The 24,345-nt window shown below is 43.0% G+C and overlaps 1 protein-coding gene across 3 annotated transcripts in view; it reads right to left on the reverse strand.

Annotated features, from left to right (window-relative positions):
* LOC133352798 (protein kinase C epsilon type-like) overlaps positions 1–24,345 on the reverse strand; it is an 80,056-nt gene that overhangs the window by 40,241 nt on the left and 15,470 nt on the right. For all 3 annotated transcript variants that reach the window (XM_061568706.1, XM_061568704.1, XM_061568703.1), the window contains exons 3-4: positions 18,209–18,254; positions 9,998–10,160 (exon numbers count right to left, since the gene is read on the reverse strand). In XM_061568706.1, coding sequence (XP_061424690.1) covers positions 9,998–10,160; positions 18,209–18,254 — 209 coding nt within the window. The remainder of the gene's footprint in view (positions 1–9,997; positions 10,161–18,208; positions 18,255–24,345) is intronic.

Here is a 24,345-nt window from a genome sequence, read left to right on the forward strand (position 1 = left end):
CCCTTTTCTTTCAGTTTAACACGAAGGCTTTCACGACCAATATCATCCATAAGAGGTTTTTTGGGTTAGATCGCGTAAATATATAAATGTCATGGGACCTCCTTTGCCAGTACCAAAATATGAGAAAAGGTTTTCCCCTTTTTTCTGGCAACAAAACAGCTGTGTTAAGATGTTAAAACACCAAACTGAAACCTTTTACAAGGAATCATGTCTGCATTAACCACAACACTTGTGGTCAGAATGCAAACAAAAACACTCTAATAATAAATGCATTGTCCTTGAAACTGATTGGTCCACACAAGACAGCTTTCTTTGGAGCTGAGTCTCAAAAGGCGTTAGACCAGAGGACGTCAAAAGGCGTACAGCACAAAGACAATGCCACTATCAGAGTAATGAGAGCTCGGGTGAGCAGCTACATCATGGGACCTCCTTTGCCAGTACCAAAATATGATCTAACACCATTTGAGACTAACCTCCAAAGAAGCTGTCTCTGGTGTGAGTTTCAAAGACAATGCATATACTATCAGAGTATGTTTTTTGTTTGCATTCTGACCACAAGTATTGTGGTTAATGCAGACACGATTCCTTGTAAAAGGTTTCAGTTTGGTGTTTTAACATCTTAACAGAGCTGTTTTGTTGCCAGAAAAAAGGGGAAAACCTATTCTAATATATAAATGTGTCGTTAAACCCCGCCACCACCCGACACAGCCAACTAGTAAGGGTTGTCATGTAAACAGAACATACCAATTCGTCACTAGTACAGCACACCGGTGTGTTGGAGAGCCAAGCCACAACACATTTACAATCCGAGTACGACGTTTCGCCAGTAATTACAACTAGCTTCAGTCCTTTCTTTCAGCGAGACCGGCACGTTACACAACGGTGGCAATGGCAAAAAAATGGTCAATAGAACGCTACAGACGCATCAACCTTCTCTGTCAGCGTGCAGTCACCTATACAGTGAGGCTACCGAACTTATAGACTGATGATATCTGTACTCGAGCGACTAACTCAAAAAACGGCTGTGCGCGCGTCATTGGCAACAGCTTGTTTAACACTGCCTCCTAGTGGCCTACGAGAGGATTGTAACAGATACAAACTAGTGGCTCTCGTTTAGCACAATCATCCACAAGGTGGAAGCACGTTGCTGCTTATGTATTCTCTGCTGGTTGTCTGTCGTGTGCATAATGTAGTTGGCACAGTGGGGGGGGGGGGGGGGGGGGGCGCAATTGGTGCATCTGCCAGTCATCTTAGTCAGTCAATCCGTGGACACTTGGATATGACCTCCGACACATTCACGTGGCCTCAAAGTTCACCTAGCATGGCACAGGCGCCGTGGTGACGTCACCGCCACTTAGTGGTGGACGACAGTGGTTGTTGCATAATGCACGGGTGACTCGGCATCTCAGAGGCTGGCGACAAAATGTCTTTCTTTATGCAGTCAACTCTCAATCATCCATGGGCGTATCATTTTTTGTGTGTGTGGATTAACTGTGCTTGCAATAGATAAATAAATGAATACAAATTCACACGCTCAAGTTTACTTCGCTGGTCCATCAACTTGTCGAGGGCCAATGACTCGGTGCCCGCGCAACTGCAAACCTAACGAGTAAACTTGATTACTTTACGAAACAACTAAAAGACAGAAGACATCTCATGCTCTGTCTTCAACCCCGCCCCCCCACCCGATTCTACACATGTAAAGCAATAAATAGGTCTTCTTAGTTCTTTCGGTAAAGTCACGAAGAACAGGTCTGTCGATAAGACAGACTCTGCCTTATCGACAGACCTGTTCTTCACCTGAGGACGGCTGCTTGCGTTGTGGCCGAAACGTCGTGAGAATTATTCTATGTTTTATTTGTATTATTTTATTATTTCCATTCTACGTGACTTTACCGAAAGAACCAAGAACATGAATCCCTGCAGTCACGAAAGCTTTAAATCGCAATAAATAGGTTTTCATGTCCTAGTTTACATATGCTCTGCTTTGTCTGTGTTTGTGTTCAAACTGGGCCACCCCCCTCCCATCCATTACCCCGGGATAATCGAGAATGTTCTGTTTTGCCAACCGACCAACAGATGCACACACGATGTTTGCCATCACATTCACAAAGTCAATGGGCGAACGAAGACTGCTTGGGTCGTGGAAGAATGGACCGCATCTATGTGGTCACAATGTATGGACCGGCCTGTCCCCTGGCCTTCCCTAAACCAATCATTACCAATTACAGGAAACATCACCCCCAGAGTTATCATTTGGATGCACAATCATGCTGACTTGCATATTTATCGACTCCACCGAAGGATATTTCCACACGGATACAATATAGACAATGAATGGAAGCATGGATCAACTTAAAAGCTCAAGTCACTACAAAACATATTTTTTGGTGCGTCACAGATTGTTGCCGATGTCAAAGATTCTCCTGTATAAACACAGCCAGGATTTAAGCATATTTCTGGCTGCAATTTTCATCATCATCAATCATGATCAATCCACTGCTGACTGAAGGCCTCCACAAGCCGTATTGCACGTGTTCAATGCTTTGGCTGCATCTCCATCATTAGTCTCGACCACCCATCATCATCATGTAACGTGTCCTGCTCAAGCCCAATGACTTTCTTCACAGTGAATGTCTCCAATGTGCACAAGTTCTCTGGCCCATGTGTTCCCCTTTACGCCTGTTCCTCCGTGCTATTCCAAGGTTCCCCCTCCTCTCCATGCTGTTTTTCCATTGTCTTGGTCACTGTACATGTGCCAGATCCAATTGTCACAGAGGGTAATGTACACTGAATAAACACAGCCAAGGGACACAGTTTAACTCGACTCTCGACTGCAATTTTACTGTGTTGAATATGACAGTGATCTGACAGCGAAATTCTATTTGGGGCATAACATTTTCAGCTGCATGGTCTTCAATTGGTTAGTGATTCTCATAAATAAGGGCAAGTATAACTACTTGAACTTTCTATGTTGCCTCCAGGCGGGGGGTGAATTTTTGTACATTGCAAATTAACTTAACAGCCAAAGTAAAAGTGACATTGCAGTTCTTATGACATTTTTCATCGATGACAATGGGACAATGTCGAAGAGATGCAATAGAAACCTCACAATGTGGTCACAGGGAAAGTTCAAACAGGAATGTAAAGATGCATCGATTAAAATTTGTTCTTATACTCACACAATATAGACACCAAATCGTGCTGCTGAGAACCGATTATTTACATACAATGCAAATTATATGCATACACTGTATTATGCTTGTGTAATGACAGTATGCCGTCTGGTGGCCATGGGTGCTAACTACGAGTATGGATGCGGTATAGAACGCCATACATGCAAGCGACCACAAGGGCGGCATAACTCGGCCAAGGGTCAAAGAGGGGTTCGAACTGGAAGCTCCTGGAACCCGCGAGAGAGTTCCAGAGGAGGGGCGTGGCCAAGGGCGGGACTTGGCCACGCTGGGTGAATATAATGGAGAGGCAAACGGGGGTTCGTGGCTGTCATGGGGGTTTGGGTCCTGGCTGCCATCTCTACCATCTTTTCGTCGTCGTCGCTGCATAGCCAGCCAGCTATGCAGTCTTCGTCGCCGCCGTCACTATATAGTCAGCCAGCTATATAGTTATACGTCGCTGATGTCGCTGTATGGATGGCTAAGCGATAAGTCAGTCAGCGCTTGTGTTACTGTGTGACCCTGTAGTTAAAGTATTAAGAACTAAAGAAGAAACCCTCTACAAGTCGTGTCTCGGAAGTTGTCTCATGACACTTGTGCAACATTCTTGCTAACGGAGCACGTGGAATTGTAAACATGACAGTAAAAAATGAGGAACAAGACGTAAAAGACCATCAAAACAAGACGTAAAAAAACAATTATTGATTTAAATCGCAACCCTGAACCATGAGCATTCATTGAATTTCTGGGTAGGGAGGAGAACCGTGACACATTATCAAGTGTAACTTTATACAACGCACAAACACTGATACCAAAAGCCCAGCTAAGTGCATTTGTAGTACTTCCCAGCGTGAACATTTCAAATAGCTTCCAACCCAAACACATTGTCTGGCACACAATGGCAATAGAGTTAAACAATGGTGTTGCCCTGCACCACTTAACTTTGCAAATTCACACGATCACAACACGATAGACATCTAGAGCATAAACTATGCAACGACTACAGCTGCTAGGGTGCACGATTTATCGTGGGCATATCTACAAAGTGTTAAACAGGTAAAAAAAAATGTCTACGCTGCATACACAAATCAATGTAAAGGCTCATATTTTTGTTTCGAAGTATAGGTTTGTGTTCACATGTTACATTTAATATTTAGCCGAACAACGTTCTAATCTATTTTAAAAATATTATTACTTTACTAGGTAAGGCCCACTGAGCTATATAATTATTTTTCAGAAACGACTTGGCCACAAATGATAGCCCAATAAAGTGGCTTATCACGTGGATATTTATAGAAGCCAAATTATCTAAACGATTGATGTTGATTCTAAATGTTGAAGGAAAAACCGGAGGATCCGGATAAAGATCCACACAACCACAGGGAGACCATTCAAACTAAAACTATACAGGCGTCAGGGTCGGGATGGAACCCACAGCCACCTGTATATCAGGCGAGGTAGTTCACATCTCGCCACCGTATCGCAGGTAACCCCTGCTCTGCATTCAACATCTCCTGTCTCAGAGCGGTCAGTACATTATGAGGTCGTAATACAATCTCTAAACCCACCGCCAGGCCCCTATGGCAGTCACAGCCACAGCCTAATGACATTATGGGGCACAAATCTACCTTGTTTACCAACCCTGTTTGCCGTGTGCACACACACACACACTAAAAAGAACAAATAGAAAAATCTGGTAACAATATCAGTAAACCACAGGCGTACGTACGGTGTGCAGCAGCTACCCTTGCCTAAGCAATTAGCGTAGCGTCTACGACATTAGCTAGAGAGCTTTTTAAGCATTGCACGCGCACATGTACGTGTGAAGGTGAGCGTGCACGATAGCAAGGGGTGTAACGATTCACTCTCTCTCCCCCGGATTTAGATGAATTGTCGCGATTCAATCCAATCAGTCAGTCAATATCGTTCAACTTGATTCTTGTCTTTTACACGGTGATACATGTAGTGGCCTCCACAGGCTGTAGGGATCGTGTGAACCCATTACATGCAACATATATACACGAATGGAAAATCACTGATTTTCCTACACGTGATTTGACGCGTGAATCTTGGACTTTATAATCGATGTACATGTTCATGCCGTTTTGTCAATACACTGCTGGTTAATGGCACCAACACACATTGTGGGCCTCGGGGGTTATTTGACCATACTTCACCCTGCTGGTCAGTGCGGGTTGGTGAAGGCGGGCAGCATAAATGTTGGGATATAGCAGTTCAGTCCAACGTTGTATTTTGCTGTGCTGCCCTCTGATGCCGACAATACAGTCGTATTTTTTTTACCTTTTTATTTTAAATGTAATATCACCTCCATAGCCCTGCTACGAGGCTACAAAGCTACAGTGTTAATCAATATTTATCAATAAATTAATGCACTGTTAATATTGTATATGTGCGGGCTCACACAGTTGGCTGACGTTTGGATTGCATTTCCAACCAAGATACTATAAAGAACGCAAACGTTAATGGGAGAGAAGATTTATTAACGGTCTATTAAATGACGCACATTTATGTCATCAGTTTTTCTTCCGTCTTTAGGTCGGAAAATGTAACGAGGCTCCCACAAGGCCATGTGGGAGGGAGCGTGGCACAGTTTAGCGCCAGCTACCATAGAGTGCGGTCGTGTCGCTACAGTTCTCTGCGGTGAGGACGATGTCTTTGAAAGACAACGACACTATGCCTCTCTTCATGAAATCAATGTGAACCGCTTGCGCGTTCCGAGATTCAGCGGTGAACGGGACCCCCACCCTGCAACTTGCAGACGTCTCGGAACGAAAAAGGATTCATTTGGAATATAATTAGGCGAGGAATATTACTCACGAAGACAGTGGCTCAAGGTTCTAGATCATGATAATTGGTTCTTTACCCTTCTATCTGGCAACAAAACTGACACCTTTTTGCAAAAAGGTGTCAGTTTTGTTGCCAGATAGAAGGGTAAAGAACCAATTATCATATTTTTACTGGCAAATGAGGTCCCCATAGTGTAGTTCTAGATCATCACAACGGAATAGCAAATCACTGCTGAAGCTCTGTGCGGTGGTCGTGTGGATGTGACCAGGAGGCTCATAAGTTCCAGTACTGAGACGGCTCCGTGGATATGGTGGGTTCGAATCCAGGCGGACGTCTATGATTATACCAGGTTTTCAAATGGCGAGTTGGTGGGTGATAAAATAACACTGCCTTGAAAAGGAAAAGTATATGCTCGGTGATATTTCGGGCAATGTCCCTGCGTGGCTGCACAAAGAGAGTCCAGAAAGGTAAAGTGGCCTGTCTATGTTGCTGCGAAGGACAAAAAGTGATGAGGGTGTGAACACTTCACACATGTCCTAAAGAATTCTATGCTTGTGGCATAAGGGCGATGGGCCATATGCGTACATATATCACAGGGCAAATGTCTTGAGAAATATGCACTTACATTTCAAATGTTCTGAATCTAAAAGTGCAGGTTAACCTTGAAACACTCATGCAATGTATATATAACAAAAAAAATCAATTGTGCAAGTGTCAAGAGATGAATTTGACTCTGATGTGTGTTTCCTGGCCGCAGTGAAGACCTAGAGAGTCTGCCAACTGTAAACTGGAGTTCCCAAGGGCACAATTCAACTCCTGGATTACCCATTCTCTTTTTGTTCAGGGCAAAAAAAAATGGGTAAAGTTACATGCTCCTGACACACTTTTATTTTTGTATCAGCTCCAACAAAACGAATAAACAATTGAAACTTTCCAAATGTATAGTGTTTTGGCAACTTGAGGATGGATACTAAATGCAATTATTGATGGAATTACTTAAGATCATCTACATATTATGTGCCGCTATAAAGGGTAATGGGTAACGCCTGACATAAATTTGTATCTCGATGCAAAATATGTGCTCAACCTATTAGATGACAGCTTGCTCATGATGAAAATGAATGCAGTTAAGGCTCTTCCTGCTTAAACAAATACTACAATAAGAAAAATTGGATTTATAGTGTCAAATTGAAACTGCATTTCAGCACACTGTGCAGAAACAGTGATCAGTAAGCCATAAACAGAGGAAAAAAGGAAGGTCTTCAGACTTTACTTAAAGGAGCAGCAGATGAGAATAGGTTTTTCCCCTTTTTTCTGGCAACAAAACAGGTGTTAAGATGTTAAAACACCAAACTAAAACCTTTTACAAGGAATCATGTCTGCATTAACCACAATACTTGTGGTCAGAATGCAAAAAAAAACACTCTCTAATAATATATGCATTGACTTTGAAACTGATTGGTCCACACCAGAGACAGCTTTCTTTTGAGCCTATTCTCAAAACGGTGTTAGACCATCTTAACACCTGTTTTGTTGCCAGAAAAAAGGGGAAAACCTATTCTCATATTTTAGTACTGGCAAAGGAGGTCCCATGATGGAGCAGCAGATGAACGTTGAACTTATTTCCTACTATACATAGCAAACCATGCCAATCGGAGATGCGGGGGAAGGACGACAAACTAAACACAAAAAGCAGTTCCAATAAGTTTTCAACCTAGATTTAAAAGTGCATAGCTCCAGTGGCTTCTGAATATCAGAAGGAAGAGCGTTCCAGACGGTTGCAGATGAGAATGAGTGACATTTCACCGAGTGAAGGTTGACTGGGGACTTCAATATGGAACCTTTGTTGTTGGAGTAGTGTGTGAAGGGGAGTTGAGTGAGATGAGAAGGTAGAGGTAGGCAGGGGTGAGTCCATAAAGGAACTTTAAGACAGTGTGATCTTAAAATTGACCCAGGATTTGGTTGGGAGCCGGTAGTGAGTATTGGTGCGATGTGAAACGCTGCTGGTGGGGAAGGGTGACGGACTAAAAACCGCTCTGACCAGTGATCAGCACGAAACTTACGGTCAAACAATTCCCACAAACGACATGTCATGGTGAACTCTTCATCCAACAATGGATTAATGGCTATAAATAATGTAATGTATCTACATTTTGTATTGTTTAGTAAATGTTTGTCAATTTCACAAAGTAACGTTTCTTAAGGAAATAGATTCTTTTGCAAGTTTCAAAGGGCTATAACAATGGCTGAGGACCTTTACGATGAACCAGGCTGCGTCGCACGCAATCGCAGAGACGCAGTAAACGCGGTATGCAAATAGTTAGCATTTTTAAGGCATTAATGAAATGAATGCAACACAAAGCTCAACATTCTCACCTCGACTATGGCAACAAAATTGCGACAAAAAGTTTTCAGTTCTTACTCAGAAAAATGCAGTGCTTTGCTATGAAGATGTCTTGTGGCCCTGGTAATGATTAAATGTCACCGGCAGAGAGGAAGGTAAAAAGGTCAGAAGTGCTGCGATTTCCACCACCCTCCCCACCCCCCAAAAAAAAAAAACAATCCTCTTGCGTTGAACATGGCTCGCAAATTCCTGATGTAATGTAATATCTGATGAATGGTATTTTTTTTTCGTTAGGCTTCTTACTGCTAATGGTTCTTGATTAGACACTTTTTTTTGCCCTATTAAAGATTAACGTCCCACTTTTACGCAATCTCTACATTCGGCAATACTGTTGTCGACACGAGTGCACACAAGGGACGCTCGCTGCTGTAAACCAACAATAGCGGCCAAGGGTTTGACTTTTGCACAGCACTTCCTGCATTGTCTATTTTTGGAGTGACTCTCTTGATTGCACCTCCATTTGTGTTTCCACCGACTTCCAACATCGCATTCTTAAGTTCCCGTCACATCACACGTCTGCCATGGAGTCCGTGCCAACACCTGCCACGAAGCATATACTCTACCTGGTCTTACATTTACACATCCAGCCCTTCGTCAATTCACTGCTGCATGAACGCTTCCCCCTCCCTACACCGTGTCGGACGTGGGAATTGTTTAACCGTATCACACCGTGCTGGTCGATGCGGGTTAGTGAGGCGATGGCAGAGAATCAAACTTAGGTTTGCAGAGTTTTTAGCGCAGTACGCTGACCACTGGACTGCCGCTGCACATATTCATAGAAGTTTCCTTCATTTGCCAGATGATAGTCCAGAGAGTAGGCAACTGACAATTCACCCCATGGCAATTCCAAAAGATTATTCCAGATAGTTGTTTTGCTCGTTTACACACGATTGGATGGGTGTACCATTCAGTTTAAGAATTGATTTTAACTGATAAGGATGAATCATTACATCTTTTGTAAGGGAGATAATACAGAATAGAATGTGATCCCTTCTGGTAGCACAAACCTTTATAAAATGGAGGACTACTCAATTCACACTTTCACGTAGAGTATACCTACCAACATTAGTCAAGGCCGCACTAACAATGCAAAAGAGACTGGCTCCAGGAGATATGAAAAGTTGCTTTAGGTTCCCTTTAGGTTGGAGATGACAGGGTACCTCAGTGGGCTAATTACCAGGTCAGAAAACTCATCGGGCAATGCTAAGATTGTGCGTTTGAATCTGGAAACTGAGATCAAACTGGGTACTCAACCCGGCAAGTTGAACGTCGATGCCCGCTGACCAATGAGTTACACGAAAAAGCGCCACCATATTTAATACTGCATTTCACATACCAGGAATTTGTCAACTTCAGCTCCGAGGACTAAAACATATTAAGTTTGACTGCCATGTAACAAAGGGCATATGAGAGACAGCACCATCTCAGGTGCTTCAACGGCAATTGACAGAGAAGCTCAGAAACAGTTCGGCGGTCTGGGCCCCCCCTGCCCTGTTCGACCCAGGGTGGAGTTGCGCAACCCTGCATACTCAATAGCCACCCCAACTGGTTTTGGCGCATTGGTGGCGGGGGTAGGGGGGGGGTCGGCTTGAAGCACGTGAACGGCACTCACCAGATGAAGTCGCGGCAGTGCGAGCAGTAGGTGGGTTGGCGCAGGTACGTGGCCATGAACTTGTGTCCATTGACCTGGTGCACGCGCCTCCGCACGGCGCCCTGCCTCTTGCGGGGCCGCACGCGCTCACGGAACACCGGCCGCTCTTTGGTCTCCTTGGGTGCTGAGCGGGACAAGCGCGGGAGGCCAGAGATGCCATGCACACGATATGGTTAGAACTTCTTTTGTGTTTAGTTTGTTGTTCTTCTCCTGTACCTGGATGGAATGCGCATTATGAAATTGTATTATCACAGTGCGAAAGATGTTCAACATACGTACGTACAAAAAAGAGGAACAAGTGGTTTCGCGAGAGAAAAAGTGGCAATAGAATTTACATAGTATCCGAATGTGACCACATCTCAAGATACTGTAAAGCAACAGTGGGCTTGTAGAATGTATTTGAGAGATGCAGCGAGTCATAGACACATGAAGATATAAAGGTCGTGAGTTTGGACTTGAACAGAGGCAGGGAGTCAATAGTCCTGACGGCTGGTGGCAGGTAGTTCAAGACTACATATCTGTGAAAAACTACTGGACATCTATGAAAAAGAGCTTTATAGCTCATCGGATTCCTCCAGAATAAATACAGATTCTGAAAACGATGGGTGCAGTAAAAGAGTGTTGGGCTACCTACAAAATAAGCAAAGGTTGACTGTGGGCTTCCCTGTTGCATGGAGAAGAGGGACATTATTACGCTTGACAAAGACACTTTTTAATATTGGTAGTATATTCGGGAACAATTATACATAAAAGTTACTCAAGTTTGGTTGGTGCACTTTTGTTTACCACCTGAGCCAGTAGTGGAAATTCCACATTCCTAGCAGGGCTCAGTGTATCTACATATTCACATACGTGTGTCCGGCTAATCTGCAGCAAGACCTCGACATCCGCAAGGGTTCTATTCTTGAAAATATGCGCGAAAACACAATTTGCGAATGTACACACTTTGTTTATATAGAAAAAGGGGGTCAGGGTCCCATGTCCGACTGAAGACACTGGATAAAATGATTTTTTTTACTTTAATCCTGTACTGTACACAGAAATAGCATCCATGTACTTAATTAAATTGCACAATAACACAAACAGAAAATAACACAAATAATACAATTAAATGGAATGAATACAAAATATATATATACTATACATTTTGAAGTTCCATGTACTTTGGATGATGATGGGAGTGTGATGATGATGAAGAGCAAGTCGATCCAACAATTACTTTTTGAGCTAAACTCACCACTCTTTCTGCCTTTTACTCTTGCTCTCACTTCTTCCATTCACTTGACGCTTACGACCCCATGATCAAAATAAAAATACCCACCACAAATGATGCAAAAATAGCATAAAATGCAACAGACACTAGACCAGCAAAAGCAACACAGCGTTTGGAATAGCGGTAGGACTGAAACAATAGCTTGGGTGCACGCACGGGTCACAGTCCACGCGTGTATCGCACAGGCAACTCCTCCGCCACAATTCCATGTCCATAATCAACGTTTTTGGGTCAGATCGCGTTATTTATAAATGTGTCGTAACCCTCCACCACCCGACACGGCCAATCAGCAAAAAAGTGTCACGTTGACAAAAGAAAAATAGTTCACTGCTTTAGCCCACCGGTGTGTTGAAGCGTGAAACCACAACATTTACAATTTTTGAGTACGACGTTTCGCTGGTAATTGCATCCAGCATCATCGGGCAATTCGGCAAAATGGTGAGGCTCTGCTCTTGCTCCCGGTCTTAAATAGAGCAGCAGCAGGGTGACATCATCATTCAACTCATCAGGTGCAACGATTCCATGTTGCCAAATTGCGAACGGTCGAAGGGAAAAAAAGGCGTGAAACTTAAAGCGGTGTACAAACGTAACATTGCAAATAACTGAATTTCGTGGAAGAAAAGTCTGCGAGTGACGAAAAGGTTTTGCGGGAAGTATCTTTGCATGTTTATATGTTTCTCTGGAGAACGGCTCCGAGACCACTCCACCAATGTCAATTAACGAGGTATCATTTGAAAACTCACGATACAGTAAATGTAGTTTCTCCTAACGAGGACACAGTTCAGGATCTACTTGACCTTTGACAGCACTCGAGTTGTTGGCTTCGGTCATGCTCATCCGCTCGTGAGGACTGATGGTCTGAGGACCGGTGAGTAGTGTCACGTGAGTGATGTTTGGTAAGAATCAGCTGAGTGTGAACTGAGCAGTTATGTCACCCCATCCATAGGACAGACTGCCCACTAATTGTACAAACACGTTCCTTCGGAGTGGGCAGGTAGGAACTTGGTTGGACCGCGTATTCGTGCGATCCGTGTCATACGGCGCAAGCTGCGTGGGGCCGCGCGTCACGTGGTGCTGAGCCTGCCCAAAGCGCCCGATTAAATACATGCTATGCACGACAGACAGACAAATAATCCCTGGTGGGCAGTGAGGAACTGTTGTTCCTACCTGTATAACTGTCGACTTTCACAATTTAGCACTCAGTTCATCGGACCCACGCGGGATGCAGGTCTAATGAGGGTTATAACGCATTCTTCAGTAAAATTTTGTTATGTATTTTTGAGAAGTTCTATATCAGACTGAAGTAAAAAGAATCTAATTTAAAATTCTAAATTGGTTTAAGAAAAAAAGTCTCTATTAATTACATTTTGCCTCTTGTTATAATCACTTAATTTAATTCACATTGCTTATCTAAAATGCATTTGGAATCTAACAGGCTATGTAATAAAATAGAATACATGTGTGCATAATGTTCTGAGTGGCATATGATTCTAATTATGATGCCCAATTGGTTACCAAGGAAAGCCTCACTGAGCCAATAGATGTTTTTTTAGGATGATTCTGCTTTTTGATGGTTGGCCAATTGAATGTATAATTGGGTTTGCGTGAGAGCAGAATTCAGAGTATCTGGAGAAAATCCACACACATGGGAGGTGTCATTCAACAACCGCCATATCCTGACTACCCATCAGCCCCATGCCCACGACAACTGACAAGCCCTGGTAGTCCTCTGTTCAAATACTAACCAGGCTCAACTTATCTTCCAAAATCTAGCCAGATTAGGGTGCTTTAGTCCTATCAATGAGGATCACAAAATCCGTCATCCCATCTCACTCTACTCCCCTCCATGTATATCTCCTTCGCTCCAGCAATCAAGGCTTCCCATTGAAGTCCTCAGTCACACTTTGTTGAGTGGGATAATCGTTAATTCTCCTCTGCTGTCGCAATCATCTGGAACGCCTCTCCAGCTGTCCATGCTGTCGACCCTCTGCCCCTGTTCAAGTAAAAATTCAAGGCTTTCTTCTTCTCTGCCTTGAACTGACTGTCTCTCTGGACTAAACGTATACCCACTGTTTCTGCACAACGTCTAAAGATGCAATCACATTTAGAGACCACATAAATCCAAATTGTATTCGTTTTATACGCATATACATGCAAAACAAGTGGCTGACTTCACTGAAAACGTAACATTTTGTACTGGATTATCAACTATAAAACCCCACTTTACTTCAGCCACTACTTCCCATACAAATATGTTTTATAAATGCATATTCCAACACTTTCTTTGACCCAATCGAGCACGGAATGTAGGAAGGCTGAAATGGCAAAGAAGCCATTCACAGTTTTCATTGGAAATACAAATAAAATGCCAATACTGAAAAGTAGAACAATATTTTATTGAGTTGTGTGCACCATTGGCAACACAATAAAGTGGAAAATGTTTACGAGGACAAATGTTTCGTGGGTTCTCCCTCAAGCCTCGCCGTATTGAAAAACGCTCAAGTAAAAGAGCAAGTCATTATGTTATTGTATATCCCCTATTGTTGTCGCCTATCTTTGACCTAGATATTAAATAAAGGTCTATTTTAGGCACGTAACGCTGCAATATTGAACAAAAAAAAGGACGGAATAGGAAACTTGTCTGGAGAGTTGATGGAGGGCAGGAAATTCTGGCAATAAATCTAAAGTGCAAGTAGCACGTTTGTTCGGGTTTCATTCAACCGGGAAAAAATATTTTGTGGCAGGGTCACAATAAAAAAAAACATGAATACCAGCTAGGGTTAAACACCTACATTTGAAGCACGTATATCTCTAAAAGTGTCCATTTACTGCTCTGCATCAATCGTTTAAAATAAAATACTAACATATGCATGGTTCTTTCGATAAAGTCACGTAGATAGAAAAAAAAACGAATAAAAAATCTTTCTACCCACGTGACTTTACCAAAAGAACCAAAGAGTATGAATTCCTGCAGTCACGAAAGCTTCAAATCAAAATAGTAACATTTCTTGCATGTTACTCAAAAAATCCAAGTCAAGTAAAAAACGAACAAATTATTTCAGTAAAGCGTGTTTTATAATGTACTTATAAATGTACCAACTTGTTTACGCCGACATTAAAGGATTGAAAAAAGCTCAACGGATTAACCGTGCCATTTCAAATTTCAAAACGCTGAATAAGTTTTAAAATATGCTCGGTATTTTTCCTTCATAATTTACATTCAAACAGCACGCAATTTTACCCGCGGTTATTTATTTATTATTTCCCGCCCCCCCCCCCACTCCAAAAAAAAATCATAACCAACTGGGGAATATATAAAACACGAGGAGCTGCATGCCGATGTGTATGAGCTTTGGTAAACAGCAAGCTACCGGGCATTCCAGGGTTCGCACGTGCACAGATTCAACATCGACACTGAATGTCTCGTTATACGCTACGCTGTGTAGTACACTGCTGGATGAGGGTCTCCCCCTCAGCGTGTGTCTGTGACGGAGGTTTGTTTGACCATGATGGTGAGTGTAGTGGGCCAGGGGAGGGCCCAGGACAGGTTCAAAATGTCCATGCCACGACCAGGACTCGAACTCGGGTCACGGGGGTTGACCAATGGGTCACCGCTTCACCCTGTGTGTATGTATGTATATAATAATAATAATAATCCACTCGGCATGTGTTGCCTTACGGCAGTTTTAGTCCCAAGGAATCCCTCTCCAGCTCAGCTTAATGGCACGTAGCCCCAGCAAGTTTTCAGGAAGTGACCAATTTAGTACGGTAATTTAGTAATTGCTGGCAATTCTCCAAAAACGGGCTGAGAATTAGGAACACAATGGCCTCCTCTTATGAAGAGCGTCGAGGGATCTTTTTACACATCCACGGATGCTAAGATGTCAGCGTTCTTGCCACGCACTTACAGGGGAACGTGAAGGTACGAGAGTCAAACCAGTCACCGTAAGAATCTGGCACCAGTTCACAACCCAGCAGAGCTAGCGTATAGTTTAGAAAGTGGATTTATCTTGGCCACTATTAGAGGAATCACCGTCGCATTAATACACGCTCTGCTGGCTCCGTGATATCACCCACAGGCGCTGGAATGAAAATCTGTCCGCCAGGGGAAGGGAAAAAAACATCTACAGTACGCATGCATGTGCGCATGTGTCACCCACGGAGTTTAGGCACTTTACAAGGATCTTTGGTATTTCCAGTGACATACGAATTAGATGAGTCTATACTCTGAAGGATGACGCCTACATATTTCCCTCTTTGATCTTAAAGATAAAAGTCAATTTTCAAAAACATCATTCCTATGTGGCAATTCACCTTACAAGTGAACAAATGGATCATGATAATCCACATATAGGTGCATACGTACAGCTCCTTGTTTTTCCACTGCTGGATGAGTGCCTCTCCAAGCCATATGGGTTAAGAGTGTTATTTAGTAACTCACGACCATCAGTGCAGGTTGATGAAAGGAGTACAGATGTAGGAACATAGACGAACAGCACGACAGATTTAGCTGCATGGCACTCGACTGCCCATAACGCAGGCCCTATGTACTACAACTGTGAGGGCAGAGCAATGAAATCAGCCATCGAAATAGCCTCTATTCATCAGCATTCCCACTTCCATTGACACCATCATTAATATCGGAGCCGCACTGTATGCCGAAACGTGTTGCATAAAGAGGATTTCTGGATATTCTGTGCCATGTTCCCTTAAAACCCTGCGCCGATGTAGCTGGCACGCTGCCCTCTGGCGAGCTTCCTGCTGCCCTGCTCTGCCCACACCCACTGCGCCACCCTCCCTTCATCTTCCCCACTTCGATCAACAAGAGGGCTATTATATGTCTGCTTCCCGCTTAAACTCTACACCGCTAGCGGCCGACCTTTTGTCCACTCAGGGGGGGCCGTGTTTCCAGCTGTAAAAGGCAGCGGGCATCTGCACCGCCGCCAACCCCATGACCCCGCTCTCTTGCAGGTTTGCAGAACAATTGCGCGCGCACGCTCTTGGCAAATTACGTTCGGGGCAAATTACAGAAGAGCCGTGCGCTGCAGATACCCTGTCGGTTTGCAAGAGCACAATGTTTTCACTCGTTAACGTGTCAGGAACGGCACATGGAGTACGCTTTGCAAGCGCAGTAACTGTCGGTTACGCAACCTCAACGATATTCGGTAATATTTTATGTACACGTACAGCCCTTTTGTCCATCCACTGCTGGATGAGGGCCTCCGCCCACCAGGCAGGTCGTGAGGGTGATTAGACCAACCTGCACCACACCAGTCAATGCGTGGTGAAAGCGGAGAGCATAAGATGTTGCAGCATAGTTCAGTACTACAATGGTTTTTTTTTTCTGCACTGCCCTCTGCTGATAACGTAGGCTTGCAGCAGCCTACGCCACCTGTTTTTATACAGGCCGGTTACTCATCCAAGCGCAAAACAGGCTCAAATATGAACTGATGAGATCGGGCACATCCTGGGTTTAAGTGGGAGGAATTACTCCTATGTCAAAGATATGAAAAGAGAAAATCTGATCCATCAGCTAATGGTGCTATGAGTGCGAAATGAGGGTGATGAAAAGTGATTACTTCAAGCTGGAGCTGTTATTGCATTTAATAATCACGGGCGGTTTGTTACCATTCAGTTTACGGCATAGTGGCCACCTTTTTTTCCAGTCCAGCAGCAATTATTTGACAGAAAGGGAACAGTCGCATTATAAAACGCTCTGTGTATTTTAGAGCGACATGCAGCTAAAAGGCCTATTGTTGTCTTTAATGCATGTAACTGCACATACCAGCTAAGTGCAGTACAAGGTAACTTTTGACTGCTGCATTGAAAGCTGCTCATGTGGACACAATTTAAACAACAGCGACGAACATTACAGGATGCTGGCCATCCCTGCTCTAAACATAATGGAAAGTAAAGCGGAGAAAATGATGGTTTATTGACTTGGCCAAGACAAGAGAACTATAAATGTATCGAGCATGCACCGATTGAATAACCCGAGGCATTTCTCTTGCGGGACCATCAATAAGCCATTAAACTAGGCAACCTTTCAAAAACAATCTCGTCCGATGCAGGCTTTCCACCCATCCTTCCATTTTTGGTCTCCCCGCACGTAACATCGAGTATTATAATCTAAAAATCACAGACTTTCAATTCCGTGGGATAGCTTCCCAAACAAATTCCCTTTGAAAGACTCACGAGCAGCACGTTATTAACCCACGGAAAGGGTTTGTTGTGCAAGTGAGTCATACATGGTAATGTGATGCATAAATTAGGTCCCCGTGATGAACTGTAACTGCACGCGCTGCTGCTGCTGCTGCTGCAGGTATTGCCGCATAGTTTGGCTTGAATGGACCTTTCATGAAGGACGTGACTTCACTGTGGCGTTTTATTTTTCCATTATGTGGCATTTCCAAATTTCAACTTTGCGAAAGGATATTTTCCTTTTCCGCTTTGAAAAAAACGTGAAGAAGTTTGAAGCTCTCCAGCTCCCTTAATGTTCGCCAATGTGGGCAGTTTTTCAATTTAGCCCAACTGCGATAAAAATCTATCTCAGTTGTTATAGTTGGATTTTTTTCATTCTCTGGAATAAAGCGTAAAGCTGTTGCCTTCTGAATTATGCAGTTGGTAAAGAATGCATCTGTTTATGGCCTTTGTCGTGCTGTTAATGTATTCTCATGGGCTGCCTGTAGCTATGGCAGCCAGCTGTGAGATCACTTTTCTTGAAAATAGGCTGCATTATGGCCCAATTAAGGCCGGGCGTTTTGGTACAAACGACGGGGCCGGGGCCCGGTGTGCAAAAAAAAGACGCACGCGGCCCCAAAATGCGCACGTGCATGTGAATTTCACAAACAGAGCACATGCAGCTGTCTGTGGTTGGAGTTTGAATGCGCCACACTTACTCAGGTCAATGATGACATACACCTTGCCTTCTGGCTCTAGGTCCACCTGTTGAAACAAAGCACACGAATCCAGAAATGTCAAATGCAATTTATACTGAAAGTAAAACGTTAATTTGAGCAACAATTTAGAGTCGTACGTTAATCCACTGCTTGAAAACAAAGAGGCTTCCCCCACGCTGGAAGTCATTTTTGTTCGTTTAACTATATTTCACCACTCCGGCCAGTCCGGGTTGGTGAAGGGGGGTATTATCACTGAGGACCGGCTCAGATATCACTGTCACTGATGTTAGCCATGATTGAGAATCGAACTCGGGTTGACTGTGTATAATTGAAATACAGGAGTACATTCTTATAAATAAAAAAAGAACAAAAGTAATGTGAACACAATTTTTTTTTATATAACATTAATACAATGAATGTAATATTTTTTTTAAATAAAATAGTACCTTGACCAACAGCACAGGATAACACGATAACATGTTCGTACATTTTCTTTAGTTTAGAGTTCAAAAGCCTCATGAATACACATCAGAGCCGATAATTAATGAAACCAGTCAAATTGTTTCATCTACCAACTGCAGTTTGAGTGATGATGTCCAGAAGTGTGAATCACGAAGAAATGGAAGCCAAAGAAGGGAATGGGAGCCCGAGAGTAGAATCAGAGATGCCTCAATAAAGTCGGCTCATGCGTAGATGACCTGTGGCATCATGAGAGATGCCGTTTAGAATCATAATCTTTAGACAGGAAGAATTCGATGAGATATGAAGCTGTTTATCACAGATGTCCAGTAGTAGCACGGGGGTCATAACGTTACAACAAACAATACAAAAAAAACAATAGGAGTGCAAAGTATAGGACATGTAAGAAAATCACTAAAAATAGAGGCCTTCACCCAGCAATCATGGATGATGATAATTATATAACTAATAAAACAAAACCTGAGAGACACAGGTTTGAGTCAGACAACTGGCAGCTCCACGTCACCAGCTACTGGTGGCACATGACTAGAATACGGCACTTGGCACGTGGGTCACCTCGACTTTTCAAACTCTCAAACCCGTTACGCTGCTATGTGGCGACGAGTTGGCAGCATTGCAAATGGGATCGTTTACCGATTTGTGTGGACTGTTGCACATGTACAGCCCCTTTTTGTCAAGCAACCGCTGAATGAGGGGGCCTCATCATTTCATGGGAATTAATTTGAGCATACTTCACCACGCTCGTGAGTGCAGGTTTGTTTGAATGCATAGGGTATAGACATTAGAACACAGAAGTAAAGTACAAAATTATATTTCTTCTGCACTGCTCTCTGCTATCCACCATGTAGCCCTGCAGCCCTATTATGATCTGCACATGGTCATCTCCCATAAAAGTATCACCCAGTCACAATTTTGCTTAGATCTGACAAAATATGGAGCACTCTGGGTGATTTGATCAGATGCTCTCGGAGTGTTATCCCCTGTGTGACTTAACACCAGATAGCAAATTTTCCCTCCCACATGCAAAAACATACATTAAATAGAATTTGCCATACATGCATGACCATCTTGAAAAATACTGAAACCGAGTGAGGCTTTCTGGAACGCATAAAAGACGCCGGTGCAACGTTACGTTGGAAATCCATATCCCTGACAGCACCGATGTGTTTGGCTGGAACAAGTGACCCATGAATTCCATGCAACGATGTTAACATCAAAGCATTCGCAAGGTGAACTAAATGCCAGCGGGCGTCGGTTTTGGGGGAAATGCACCACCTCTGTATGAAAGCCGATCGGCATTTGAAACAACGCGCGGCAAGATCTGCCACACCCCTACACACCGCATGGCCAGCATCGGGGTTGCTGAAACGCACCCCACTTACTTACAATCCGCCCCAGACCAGGGGTCGGCAACCCGCGGCTCCAGAGCCGCGTGCGGCTCTTTACCGACTGCTTCGTGACTTAATGTGCGTAATCACATTGCATTGCGGGTCTTGAAATATCGAGTTTTGTACCGAATTCGGAAAAAAAATGGCTCCTCTTGTTATTTTCGTATCTGACCCATCCCCGACTCTGGTACAGCATGGCACGCTCAGTCCAAGTCCACACGGAACATGCTGCCAAATACCACTTAAACAATGCGATGTTACCAATGCCATGGAAATACCCATTTGCTTAATCTGTTGACATTTGTATGAAACATTAACGCATCGTATTACAGTGCGTGGTCTGACAGGCTAGTTTGTATTCCTGACATGTTGAATAAAGAGGGCTCCCTCCGAGGGTCTGGAATTTATTAACAAAAAGCCGACGAGTGAGTCACGCTCAAAATTCTGAACTAGAAATGGAATTGGAATGATTGAAATGAAGTTACCTCCCAATGAATGCTAAATATGTTTTAATAGTTAATGTATAATTAAAGTTATAATTAAAACATATAATTATTACCCGTAATTAAGTTGATAATTAAAGTGTCGGGATGCATTGACAACAAGCGGCAGTGCAGCAAAATGTTGTTGGACTGTACTATGATCCAATGTTTATGCTCCCCCTCCGTCACCAGCCAGCACTGTGCGGTGTGCTGAAGTATGGTCCAAGATGCCCCACGACTTACATGGCATGGAAGGTCCCTTAGCAAGACAGTGAACTGGCAACACGGCTATACGTGCACATGTACAAAACATAACTTATTCAAGCAACAGATCTCAGTAAAACTAAGCAAGTCATCCTTACAGCTTGCAGATTACAACACAAAAACTGTGGTTAATGTCAGCTCACACCCAAATACAACTTCGCATTTGCAAAGTTAAACAAGGATGCTTCGTTCCTCGTTTACTGCTTTGTAGATAATAACTTCACGACAATGCAAAAAAAAAACACTGTACATATTGTTTCTTGTCATTACACACCAGCCTCACTTGCAAACTGAACCTGATCGGTTGCCTAAGGCTTTGCAATCGCACGTGAAAAGTGAGTCGTAATTAAAATAACTTTTGCAAATCAAAAAATCCCTTCAAAGCTGCCGAGTATCAGTGTTTAAACATTCATACTTTCCCACTGGATATGTGTAAGCCAGCCTGCTTGTGCCCGATAGCGCCCGACCACATGGCGGCGGTGAAATCAACACAATTCTGCAAGCCAATGTGTGAGATAAGGCAAGAGCAATTGTGCTGCGGATTAGATGACATTTGCGAGTCAGTCAGTCATCAGCCAATGGATTTTTATTCGGTCTAAACTCTATGGTATGGGGTTTCAGTCTCTCAAAATGACAGCAATCTTTCAGGACACTGCATTATGACTGATATACTTAATGCTGGATACAAAGAACACTTTAAAACGTAGCTTTTTTTCATGATAATAAATTCACTGCGCCACTGCGGCAGCAACGTGACGTTCGCTTCGTCGGCAAGCTTACATCTAGCCATGGAAAAAAATAACACGGTAAATACCACACTGACCAATTAGACATTACAATGAACTAATCTGACCCTGCAAAGATCACGGGAAATGTTAAAACTTTAAAGGAAGGGGTTTGTGGGCACAGCGACAGATTTTGCAGTTGGCCGTGCAATCGCTATTCACTTACAGCGGCTAAGAGTTGCATGGCACCGTCTCTCACGTCTATGGGTTAGGTTTATTGATTACCTTGCTTGAATTTGTTGATAAACTTAGCTGCAATTTTACAGATAAGTTTTGATAAAGCTTTGCTTTTCACGCCGTGTATTTTGATTTTGACGAGTTTGACATGATGCGTGTTTCAGCGTAAAGTTCATCTTTTGGTATACTAGTTTGATATTTTCTAACGATTTCACTTGACAAGATACGTTATGTAAATTTATATTATCACAAAATGGCAATATTCCACAGCATGCTACATTACAACCGATACTTTTACCTACGATTTATAATTGATATAATTTTATTCCGACTGCATTTTCTGGCTTCGTTCATAACACTGCGCCTACACCCCACTAAAATATATGAACAATTTTTTTAATTAAACCTGTTGTACAACAGTTCGTGAAGAATATTTTACAGCTACTGTACCCAGCACAGTAATCCAAGAGAAAAAAAAACGTTAGTGACCGTGGTAAGTGCAGAAAGCCATGCTTTGAACAGGATTTATATTATTTTCAGTGGCTATGGATACACACCAATGTTCTCAAAAAATATGTGGTTGCATATGGGTCAAAATATATTTCTTAACCCAATATTGACTCAGAGATTACACTCAAGAGTCTTTTCAAGCTGTTCAATCAAAATAAATAGATGCACTGCTGGACAGTGCAACGTGCAAAAGTAATCAACTTGGAAGACCCTGCTCCGACAAAGCCAAGGACAGAACATGAAATGATGATGAATGTTATGTTTGGAAGAAATAGCCTGTGCAGTAAAAAAAAACGAAACCACGATGAAGATAGCACTGAACCACCTTCCACCTGTCGACCTTGAAGGGGAAGGCGGCAAGGGAACTGCACTGGCTGATTGCATTTCCCAGCGGCTGCGGCGATGTGATCGGCTCAATTCAGACCGGCCAAATTGGTTGCCGAGGCGGTTAGACAACGCGTTGGTTAGAATTAATTTAAATGGAACACGACTGTATTCAAAACAAAAGTGGGTGTATCGGTGTAAAATTACCATGACCGCACTGTTTGCGCTTCAAGCTTACCAGTACTAGCCCAATTTTGGGAAAAACACATTTTTTTTACCGCAAATCTTCGCCACCGCCTACACACCTAACCCACACTGACCAAGATGGTGAAGCATGGCCAGATAACCCCCCCCCCACGACCCACACGTTATGCAGTCGCCCTCATTCGGCAGTGAAATGACAAGTGAATTGTGCGTGTACACTGTACCCTTTTGTCCAGAAATTTGATGAACTGTCACAATTCGGGATCACAATTCCATTAAAGAACAGAGTTAATTTCAGCCTCTTTTTGACCATCTCCTTTGCATTGTTTTTATATAATTTGCATCTTTTTTGTTCCCCGCTCAATCTCCCAAATGGTAACACTGGAAAATGCATTTCATAAACTGTAAATAATTGATTCTCGCACAGAAAATTGCAAATGTATGATTTTCACAAACGCGACTCGATGCATTTATAGCGTGCATCACAAGCATAAGGATAGATCTAAAATGCTTAATTACACACCTAACAAATATACGCTTACCAAAACACATTCTCAGCCAATTGCCCAATAACTAATTTTGTTGAAAAAGCTTAACCTCTCTGATGAGACCCAGATGGCCGAAACTCATCCCGAGTTTGCTTATATACAGTTTTCATAACAATAATCATATCATTGTCACGCAACCTCTACATTTCGAAAACGCCAATCCTTGGCGCACAATATAAGACAGCACGATAACACCATCTCAGCCGATACCCATGGGTGTTAACAATGGTGGCACGTGCGTAGCAGTAGGAAGATAGTGACACACACATATATCATAGCAGGAGCTCTCTGCGGGAAAAAACTAATAATGCAGCACCGAGATGAGGAATGCCTCATTAGCCGTGGCATTTGCCTTCTCACCGAAAGCCCTACAGCACCTTGGTTGTATATCGCCCTGCCACAGCAAGTAAACCCAAGTAGAGCCTTATGGATGTATTCGTATACATCTCCTGCTATTCCACTGTGAACAGCACAAACAAGGCATGCGGCAAAGTTAATGCTACGGGATGTTTTAATTGCACATTTCGTCCAAGCACTTTGTTCTTTCCCTCCCACCCACCACCTATGCTGTCCGTACAACCGCTGTACCGTGAAATTATGCGACAAGCACCACTCATATTAATAGTGTACATCCATATTCCAAGCCCCTACCGCTTAATGACACCGCGAGCTCATATCTCGTAGAGATCCAACATTTAAACAAAAAAATTATTTTTTAAAAATCTTTTTTTTTACGCGACACAGAGGGATAGGCCTGCAGCCATATCAAGGGCCCGGATTTGCCAGAGTAGGAAATTGGTTGATCTTTGTAAAAAGCCGAAATATTGCGACATCACCTCTTGAAATGTTTCATTTTACATGCACAGCATGTGTTACATGTGTAATATTAATCCATGCACAAACAAAAAGTGCAATGTCATATGTGATGATTACATTTCAATAAATTATTTAAATTTGCTGATCCACTTCTGGATG

This window comes from Lethenteron reissneri, chromosome 41 (genome assembly GCF_015708825.2).
Source record: "Lethenteron reissneri isolate LAM-NWPU_2019-01 chromosome 41, ASM1570882v1, whole genome shotgun sequence".
Taxonomy (NCBI): domain Eukaryota; kingdom Metazoa; phylum Chordata; class Hyperoartia; order Petromyzontiformes; family Petromyzontidae; genus Lethenteron; species Lethenteron reissneri.